The sequence below is a fragment of the Monodon monoceros genome, unplaced genomic scaffold (genome assembly GCF_005190385.1).
Source record: "Monodon monoceros isolate NGI ecotype Baffin Bay Population unplaced genomic scaffold, NGI_Narwhal_1 Super_Scaffold_7, whole genome shotgun sequence".
Lineage (NCBI taxonomy): Eukaryota > Metazoa > Chordata > Mammalia > Artiodactyla > Monodontidae > Monodon > Monodon monoceros.
This window is the reverse complement of record NW_021703784.1, coordinates 8,935,395-8,946,326: the sequence shown is the minus strand read 5'-3', so window position 1 is coordinate 8,946,326 and position 10,932 is coordinate 8,935,395. Positions and strand designations below refer to the sequence as shown.

At 41.6% G+C, this 10,932-nt stretch overlaps 1 protein-coding gene across 1 annotated transcript; it reads right to left on the bottom strand.

Annotated features, from left to right (window-relative positions):
- Positions 1-1,051: 1,051 nt before the first annotated feature.
- Positions 1,052-1,973, bottom strand: LOC114887282 (olfactory receptor 8B4-like). The gene is given in 4 exon segments (XM_029208834.1): positions 1,052-1,128; positions 1,131-1,327; positions 1,329-1,751; positions 1,753-1,973. Coding segments are annotated over 4 exon segments (918 nt in total).
- Positions 1,974-10,932: the final 8,959 nt, after the last annotated feature.

Below are 10,932 nucleotides of genomic sequence, written 5' to 3'. Positions count from 1 at the left end.
TCACTTTCCTGCCAACACACAGGGAAGTTTATGAGGGTGTACTCCTCAAAACCTGAGCTATCCATTATAGAATAGCAGAATCTTCAACAGAGTAGTACGGAGCAGTCTTTGGCACTCAAGATCAGGATTGCTTCCAAGGCTTCCTGCAAGTGGAAAGTGTAATGTGACTCCTCTTTCTTCCTGATTCTCTAATAGTTAACTATAATACACACACACATACATACACACAGTCTCAGAGACAGTAATATCTAAATCTATTGTAAATAATTAAAGAATTGTCCTAAATGCCTATAATATGCACAGTATCTCAGGCAGGATAGAGGTAGCAGTTAACATAACCTTGTAAATCCATGGAATTTCTCCCTTATTCTTTTGCTTTCAGCCTTAGAGCCCAGGGCCCAAGAATTTGGCTCAGTTATAAACTACCTACCCCATGGTTACCAATCCATGGCCTAAGAGTTTTGAAACTTTGAAAAGAAAGATTTTAGGTTTGACTTATCTTTACGTTTCAGGCCATGTAGAGAACTCTTAAGTGAGGCTTTCTCTTGTGTGTACATGGATGCATATGAAAGGGATGATTTACAATCTTCCTAGCCAAGCAACCTCTCTAAGAGTTGGGAGACTTACCTTACCTATGGCCCAAGGTATATCTACCTTTCGTCTTTGGTAAGCCTGCTCCCATAACTGAAGAAAAAAATAAATTCACTCTCCTGGACCTTCATACCACCACCTGCCCCATCTCCCAGCCAGAAAAGTTGCTTGGACAAACCCATTTAGCCTACCAAGAAAAGGATGGAAGGCATAGAGCCTCATCTTGCTCATCTCTTGGACCTAGTATAGAGTCCAATAAACAATAGGCACTTAATAGATGCTAAATTGCATACAGTGAACCAGTATAAACCTCAAAAAAAGTATGAGCAAGGGATGTGCGATTTTTTTAAGTGGAGAGAACACCCCCCTTAAGGAAAAAAGATTAAAATTCTTACACCTGTAGATAAAAAGATTCTTGAGTATGATGCTTACCGGTACATAACTGATGCAAACAGAACCATCAGAAGAGCACTCTCTTCAGGGTTTTTCTCAGAGCAACTTTAACATCCTTATTCCTCAAACTGTAGATCAGAGGGTAAGCATGGGAACCACACTGGTGTAGAAGACTGAGGCAAATTTACTGTGGTCCATAGATCCAGGAAGAGAGGTTTTCAAATAGGTGAATGCCCCTGACCCAAAGAACAGAGTCACAGCAACTTGGGAGCCACATGTGCTAAAGGCTTTGGACCTGCCCTCAGTGGAAGGAATACGGAGGATACTGGAGAGAGTCAAAGCGTGAGATGAATATACTGATAAGGGGTATTGTGATGACCACGCCAACAACAATCAAAAACACCGGCTCATTGACGTGGACGCTGGTGCGGGAGAGCTGCAAGAGGGGGAGGGCTTCACACAGGTAATGGCCAACGATGTTGGAATCACGGAAGGTCAGTCTCAGTATGCTTCTGGTGTGGGCCATGGCCCCAGAAAACCCTATCACATACGAACCGAACATCATCAGAGAACAGACGTGAGGCGACGCGGTGACCATGTACAGCAGAGGATTGCAGATAGCTACATAGCAAACATAAGCCATCGATACCAACACACCGCACTCAGAATTGACAAAGAAACAGAAGAAAAATAGTTGAGTCATGCATCCCGCATAAGAAATGAAGTTTTCTGACACAAAATCATTCAGCATTTGGGGGGTAAACACAGGAAAAACAGAGATCTATAAAAGACAAGTTGAAGAGGAAAAAGTACATAGGAATGTGAAGGCTAGAATTCAGCCCAGTTAAGGTGATCAAGCCCAAGTTGCCCACCACAGTAAACACATAGATCCCTAAGAACAGTAGGAAGAGGGGGAGCTGCAGCTCTAATTGTTCTGATAATCCCACAAGGATAGACTCAGTCACTGAGGAGCTGTTTCTCAGAGCCATTCTCTTCTGGGGAGCTGTCTGTGGAAACAAGGGGCAAAATACATAGACTGGTTATAGGCACAAGCATGGCTGATGGAAGAAAGGTCTAGAAGATGAGCCAGTGCATGGCTTTGTGCCTTTCTTCTCTCATCTATGCCCCCCCCCAAGCTATTGACAATGTGTCTGTGACTATATCTCAGCTCCCCTGGGTTGATCGTGAATCCAAGCTAGAGTCTGTTAGCATGGGCAGCAAGAGTTCTGTCCCCACCTGGGAGATGAGGGGATGGAGCCCCTGAATCGGCCGCCCAGCGGCTCTCAGAAAGACCTTCCAAGAGCCAGCAGGAGTACAACCCGAGGCCACTGCCTCAGGCTCAGAGACAGGAGCTCTCCTGTCGCCATTGTCTCCATTCATCCTGCCTCCCTCTCCCAACTAGATACGGGGTTCCCGCCATGGGGAGAAAGCCAAGAGTGTCCCCTCTGTTTGCACCTTCTACCTTCCTCCTCTCAGTCCCTTCACTGCATTTTACACCAGAGTCAGTGTTAAGAGTAGGGAAGGGCTCAATACATCCCAGACCCCTTATTTGTGAGTTTAAAAGAAAGCCATCAGGAAAAATGGGAGTCAGACATTCACCTTCCTCCTCCTTGCCCCCCAAAGTCCTGGGCCCTATGCAATCTCTTTTTCCATTATCTCAAAGGAGAAAATGGTGTTAGTGCATAAAGAAGACAGCCTCAAGTTTTAACTCTTCTGATTACGTTGGTGCTGAGAATCAGAGCTTTTACAGACCCCAGTCTCCAAGGTGCTCTAGGAACAGACCAAGATTTCTGTTTGTGGGTTTTCCCAGATGGTATATACATCAACTTTGGGAGAAAAAAAACAGCAACACTCATTTTCACCAGCACCCCAGCTGGCATATCATGAAGAACTTTATGCTACTTGATGATCTCAGGGATCTGATTAGATACAGTTTCAACCCCCTGGGAATTTCTCAGAGATGTGTCCCTACAGGGAAGAAATTGTTTACAACCTGGATGATGAAGTTTACCTAGCATCTTGGGACTCAGGTGTTCTACTCAAACTTCTCATCATCTCCAAGGACTTCATGTTGTTTAGTGTTGAATTGGAGGGGGGACCCTCAGTTTTCCTATCCTTCATTAAAGCTTGGCACTTACACTTGACATTAAGAGAGGACGATCCCAAACTAATTTCAGCCACTATTTCTAAATTTTCAAAGGGAGTTTTGAGAATAGGACAAAAAAAAAAGTTAGGTCAGACTTGTAGGTGATATGGAAAGCACCTCAGACAAAATGTTTCTAGCACCATGAGCTGCTCAGAAGAGTGGAGACACCCCCCGCCCCAAACACCACCTACCCTCAGCTCTACTAAGGGCCATAGGCCAGCTTTTACTATATATGAGGAGATTAAAATATCACATCACATATGCATAGAAGCACACACACACACACACACACACACACACACGCCCCTTTACAAAGTTACTCGATGGATGTGTGCAGGCTAAGGTATTAACAGGAGATGTACCTAAAGGTTTTAATCCTGTCATCCTTCAGATGACAAAATTGTTCTCCATGTGATCTGCTACATGAATATTCTAAGAAATATTCAAAGATATGTGAGCAACTACATTTGTAAGTTTCCACTGAAGCTGCCTAAAATAATCCCAGATTGCTTGGAACAGTCCTGATTTACATCCATTATCCCTGTATAATTATTAATAGCAAACCTTCTCACTCTCAAAAGTGTCTGGATTTGGATAACAAATTACATGGTCACCCTACTAAAAAGAGCATAAGCAGCTATTCAGGTCCTCTGGCTCCTGCTGTCTCCTAGACCCACTGACTTCTATCCACTTTCTGACCAAGGGAGTCTCTCTGTCCTTCACCCTCCTTCCCTTGAGAGTTCTCCTTCCCTGAACCTACTCTTCCTGGCCAACCAGTACTATCTCATCAGTAGATTTTGGCTTAAAAGTGGGAAGGCATTAACTTCGGGCTGCTTCTGATTTATACCTAGCAAAAAACCCTAAAGCAAATGAAGTTAAAACCGTAGTTACCTGCCTGAAGTATGTGGAAGGGGAATAGGGGGAGAAGAATTACATAGGAACAAGGAATAAAACATTGGTACAATTCTATATTGCAGTCATTGGTACCATGGTATAATATTGTTGTATATTGCTGTATATGGCACAATACATTGATTAGTAGTATTTAACAAACTTGGACATATACATACATTTTGACCCAGCAGTTATACTCCTAGATGTATACCAAATAAAAATAAGTATACACATGTATACCCTAAAAACGTGCCAAAAAGTTTCATGAAAGTTAAACAGATAAACGTCACAAACCTATTATGGAACAAAAGAAGCCACAGACAAAAGAAGGCATACTTTATGATTCTATTTATATGAAGTTCAAAGGCGAGGAAACTAATCTTTGATGTTAGAAGTCAGATAGCAGTTATTCATGGTTGGTCAGTTGGGGGCTAGTGACTGGAAAGGTCTATAAAGGGTGCTTCAGGATTGCTGACAATGTCCTGTTTCTGACAGGGGTGCTGGTTACATGGATGTGTTCAGTTTGTGAAAATTCATCAAACTATGTTCTTATGTTACCCTTCAATTAAAAGTTTACTTAAAACATAAATGGAGAACAAAAACAAATGAATATCTTAATAAATCATCCTGCGGAATTACTTTAACACTAAAATTACTAAACACCTTTGAGGCATAATTCCCTAATTTATAAAATGGAGATTTACTAACCTACCAACTTTCAGGATGATAACACATGCAAAAGTACCTTTTTTATTTCTCATCTATCTTATTTCTCTTAAAACCCCCTTTTGTTTCTCATATAAAAGGGAGGAAATCAAGAGGAAAAGGAATTAATGCATATGGAGCAACTGCAGAGCACCTGGCATTATGCTGGATGTTTTCTATGTATTATGTTTATAACAACTAGACAATGTGCATGTGTGGCAGATTATTCTTTCCAAAGATGTCCATTCCAGCACACACATACACATACATACATACATACATGCATCTTACATCCCACATGCTCTTGGTACAATGAAACTAACACTCCTCCCATAAAGAGATGGTGTCTATGCTTTCTAACCTTGCATCTAGGCAGGGACTTGGGATTTCTTAAACCAAGAGTATGATAGAAGTGATGCTTTGTGACTCAGTCATGAAAGAATACAGCTTTCCCTTTCTCTCTCTCTCTCCCCCTTCCCCCCTCCTTCTCTCTTTCTCCCTCCCTTCCTTTCTCCCTCCCTCTCTCTCTCTCTCTGTACTCGTATTCCTCTTTTGTCATCCCCAGCATCTCAGTCATATTGGAACACTCTGGCTTTGTCTCCAAAAACACCACAAAGCAGAAAGTTTATGGCAGTTTATCCAATGTTGAGGGAGAGCAGAAGCCCTCTAGGGGCCAGGACAGTTTCTAGTACAGGTCAGGATTACTTGGTCTGATTCCCCCTCACTACTCAGAGAAATCTTTTTCCAGTTCCATATTTAGATGATGTTTTTGAGGTTTATTTTTGTGAAGAAAATAGTTATTTCTTTCTAGTACATAATTTCTTACCCACTGCACTTCCCCCTCTTAAATAACAGGTTAGCAGATGTGTAGCAATGACCCAGCAATGGAAGAGTAAGAAAGAATTATCTCTGTTCATTAGAGTAGAAGTCAGTGTATTCATTTATTCATCATCCAATAAGTATTAAGGTTAGCTATTTCCAGCAATCTTGCAAACTTTATATTCAGAAAAATCTCTCCTGATATAACAAAACCAAGAATTTAGAATAAAATATAAAAATCATCTACTTGTTAATTTTTGAACTGGCAGAAACTAAGTGAATTCCTATGAGAGAAAAAGAGAAAAAATAAGGAAGTAATAATCCAGAGGGGTGCACAAACACTGAACCTGGGGTTTGCCCTTGGGGAACTAGTAGATGCCCTGTGGCCCAGAATCAGAGTTTAATTGGGTTGCCTATGCAGGACAGAAGAGATAAAGCCTGGGAATCAAGCAGGTTGGGAGTTTGGAACCTATTGATGCATAATACTAGATCCCCAAAGGGAAACATCTTCCATGGCTTAACTAGAGGAAGAGAAAAGCTCACACAGGAATAGGGCACAGATATGTATCTGTCTTGGCCTTGGCTCTAGAAGGGCAGAAAAAGAGATAAAGTATCCCCTGAAAAGTTCTAACCACCTCTGTGTTTTAGGTAGAAAATTCATATTACATATATAACCAAAAAAAAAAAATCCTTCTTGGAAAAATACAGTTTAAATCAAGATATCAAAGACTTTCCCCAGATAAATATCCAAGGATCATAAGCTCTTAATGAAAACCACTAAACAAACACAAAATAAGCCACCAGGATGAGAATCACCATAAATGAAAAATCACAATCTATACAACCAGACCTGCAAAACTATTAGGCTTATCAGGGACAGAATACAAAAAAAATGTACTTGATGTATTCAAAGGAAAAAAAAAACAAATTGAAAGTATAATGAAGGAAAAAACAAAATTGACAAGGCATATTTTTTTAAAGACTCAAATAGAACTTTATTTATTTATTTGCCACACTGCGCAGCTTGTGGGATCTTAGTTCCTGAACCAGGGAATTCCCTCAAATAGTACTTTTAGAAATAAAAGCATGATTGTTAAAATTAGCAACTCTATGAATATGTTAAACAGCCTATTAGACACAGGTAAAGAGAAAATAAGTAACTTGGAGAGGAGAAATTATCCAGAAGTCAACATCAGCTAGGGGGATGGGGAAATAAATATCATTTAGAAATATAACCCAAGCAATGTAGAAGTAAAGAAGGTCCGACAGATATATAGAGAGCATTTATCACATTCTAGGCCCTGTGTTTTGCACTAAAAATAAAGCAACAGCGGAAACAGACGTACATAGTCCCTGTTCTTTCAAACATGTAATTTGTATGGAGAAACCTAGAATAAACAGATACTTCTAATAATCAATTAGAAATACAGTAAGTGTGCCAGGAAGAAGTTATGGGGTGCTATGAACCCATTTAATGGAGGGTCAGGGAAGGCCTCCCTGAGGAAGTGAAATTCAGGTTTAAAACCAAAAAGTAAGTAGGGATAAAAATAGTTGTTTGTTTGTGACTGTCCAGCATTGGCACTCCTTCTGCATTTGGGAATCCGCCCTTGTGTGAGCCTTGGATGGAGCCAGGACTTGGCCTCTTTCCGTGAAATCTCTCCAGAGAACATAAGACCTGAGCTCAGCTCAGATGTTCCCATGCAGGTCTCTGAGTCTGGGGCAAGTGACACAAGAAACAAGAACAACTTATATTTCTTTTTGGCACAAGGAAAGAAAAAAAAAAATCGATCAGTCAATAACAAACATCAGGTGTTGCTGGTGCCAGCAGGAGCAGCCAGCTCAGCCTAACCAGATGGTTCTGAGGTGTAACTTGGCTGTGATTCCACCACCTGGCTTCCCCTGGTTGCTGCCTGACTCCAGAAACTGGTTCCTCAGTCTGTTCTAAGATTCTGTGAACCACCCCATTTCTTGACAACTCCCTTTTTTGAAGAAGTTAACCAGAATCAATGTCTGCTGTCTGCAGTCAAGAACCCTGGCTGGTAGAATAGGGACTGGAGATTAAGGGGAATGTGGGTGGGGAGTGGATTCAGGGAAAGCATTCCAGGCTGTGGAGCAGCTTTCTCACATCCCTGTGATGAAGGCAGACACACCCGCCAAAATCACCTTCTTAAAAGGGTGTAACAAACTCTCAGAGATTTTCTTTATTTTGAATGATTTTTCCCTTCCAGGGAACTGTTGTGTGGATGTGGTTTAGAGGATAAAGTGAACACGCATTCCAGATTCTGGAGACCATTCTTCATACTCCTACACAAAGTTTTTTAAACCTTCAATTCTCCAATGACTCTTCTTTTCTTTAATAAGCTGCTTTTCTAGCTAAACAGAAATGCGTTTGATTAATTGTCTGACCAGCTTTTTTAATGCTCTGTGGGCCATAACAACAACAACAAATAATAATAAGGATTATGTTTAACATTTAAGAAAGCTAATGACACAAAAATTATTTTTATTAATGATTAAATTGCTAGTGTGTGTTTATATTGGTCATTGTTATTATAAGGTTCTGTTTTTCATGGGCTCTGTATACACTTCTCTGTCTTTGCAATTCCTTATAAAATCAATACATGGAATAGCTTTCTGCGCACCTTGTAAAACTTGGAAAATAATTTACTCTTAAAAGTCATTTATATAGGGCTTCCCTGGTGGCACAGTGGTTGAGAGTCCGCCTGCCGATGCAGGGGACACAGGTTCGTGCCCCGGTCCGGGAAGATCCCACATGCCGCAGAGCGGCTGGGCCCATGAGCCATGGCCGCTGAGCCTGCGCGTCCGGAGCCTGTGCTCCACAATGGGAGAGGCCACAACAGTGAGAGGCCAGCGTACCGCAAAAAAAAAAAAAAAATCATTTATATAGTATTATGGAAAGTGTATCTTTGATTTTGCAACAGATCTTTATTTGGAAACAGTCTCCAATTATTACATTGTTACTATGGAAACACACAGTCTGCTTTATGATGTGGTTTTAAAAATGCATTGCTATTAGTCTTGAATGATAAGTAGAAGTTTACCAGCAGAGAATATCAGGAGGATGTTCTGGGCAAAGGGAATCACAAAAGGCAATATTAAAGGTCATATGCGGGGGGAGGGGAAGCACTGCAAATTTGGGGAATGGAAAATGACACAGACTTGAATCGTATACATGGCAGAGAGGGGTGGGAGGTAGCTGGGGTAGATTAATGATGATAGTAAATTATATCCTTCTTCCCTCTATGAGTCCAGAATCAATTGAGAAATTAGATACAGAAGTCAGACAGGAAAAAAAAATGCCAGCTTTATTGCTGATTGGAAGACCCAGCTTGGTTGTACATCTACATCCAAGGACCCTATAGCTCCCTCATTGCACACCATAGACTAAATTTATGAATCCAGGTCTAAACTGAGCTGGACAACTGTTGGTGTTCTCGACAAAGAAACAGAGTTGCCGATGGAACAGATGAGTGGAGATCCTGAGAATGTGCCTGTCCTGACTAGAAATGAGACGGGCTCTAGGAAGGGGGCTGGGCCACACTAAGCCACATTATAAGTTAACTCTCCCAATTTCTGATCAGTCCTATAAACCAGCGGTCCCCAACCTTTTTGGCACCAGGGACCAGTTTCATGGAAGACAGTTTTTCCACAGACGGGGCTGGGGTGGAGGGTTGGGGGGGGTATGGGGATACGGTTCAGGCAGTAATGTGAGCGATGTGGGGGATAGTTCAGGCAGTAATGCCAGTGATGGAGGGGATGGTTCAGGAGGTTATGCGAGCGATGGAGGGGATGGTTCAGGCGGTAATGCGAGCGATGGAGGGGATGGTTCAGGCGGTAATGTCAGCGATGGAGGGGATGCTTCAGGCGGTAATGTCAGTGATGTAGGGGATGGTTCAGGCGGTAATGCCAGCGATGGAGGGGATGGTTCAGGCGGTAATGCCAGCGATGGAGGGGATGGTTCAGGCGATGGTTCAGGCAGTAATGCGAGCGATGGAGGGGATGGTTCAGGCGGTAATGCCAGCGATGGGGAGCGTCAGGTGAAACTTTGCTCGTGCACCACTCACTTCCTGCTGTGCAGCCCGGTTCCTAAGAGGCCACTGACCGCTGGTGGTCCGTGGCCCGGGGGTTGGGGACCCCTGCTATAAACCATCCTCTCCTTTGGCGTGAAGTGGGGAGAATAAGGGGGAAGAGAAAGGGTTGCTTCTTCATTTACCTGCCTGGGACATAGAAGCTTCTCCCCCACTAGGGAAAGTAAAGCATAAATGAAGCTAGAATCGCATTTGGAGCCCAAAGTGGTTAGCACCAGGTTTGGACTTCACTTTGTTGATGGTGAGCAAAATGGGAGAGCCTTGACATCTCCAGACTTGTCTTTGAATTTTGGTAAAGGGCGAAGGAGAAGGATGGGGCTGGAGACCAGGAAACCTGAACTAAGGTGGTGGGAGGGATGTGCAGAATGTCACACATGAGAATAAATGAAAGAGAAAGCTACTCTTAGAAAAGGAATTTAGGATCCTCAGATGAACACATCACTGTTAAAAAGTTCTTTGAAAAGAAGGAAACAATGTTGTCCTTCTGTGCAGCCAACAGAAACGTTTCACATCATTCCACTGACCTTACAGCTTCAAATATAATGAGTACAGCTGTTAAAAATCATGATTTTCATATATATTTAATCACACAGAGGCTGCTTACAATGTGTTACAGGATGAAAAATAGTTATAAAATCATACATAATATGATCACATCTGTTTTTGTGTGTTTGTATATGTTTATGTGTGTATTGTCTTTGCAAACCAATTTAAGCCATCACGACTACACACACACAAATATTCTGAAAAAATATACACCCAAATCCTAAGAGTAGTTAGTTATCTCTAGGTGGCAAGATCATAGATTTTTTAATCTTTTGCTTACCTATAAATTTATATATTCTTACAACACTCAAGCATTGCTTTTGCAAATTTAAGAAGAATTATTAAAAAAATTAAAAACAAAACACTGTATAATTTAGTATTTTAAGATCTCACTAAGGGTTCATTCAACATTTATTTAGCACCTTCTGTATCTGTCAGGCATTAAGCTCTCAGCTTGTGTTAGATCACCTAGCTGAGGTTGGGAATATAACCTCAAATAAACATTTTCTGAATATATTACTTCATAATCCATATTACCATAGTCCAGGAGGTCTCACACGTTTATATTACTGACCCTAGTAGATCAGTGCAGTGAGTAAGGAGAAGAGTCTTTAGTGTGTCTCCCTTGACATTTGTTTTTGGCAAATTGTTTTCAAATGAGAGTGAATTATGGACTTGTTCAGCTCAAAGGCAGCAAGACCTTGGTCTTGGCACGAGATGCATATACGT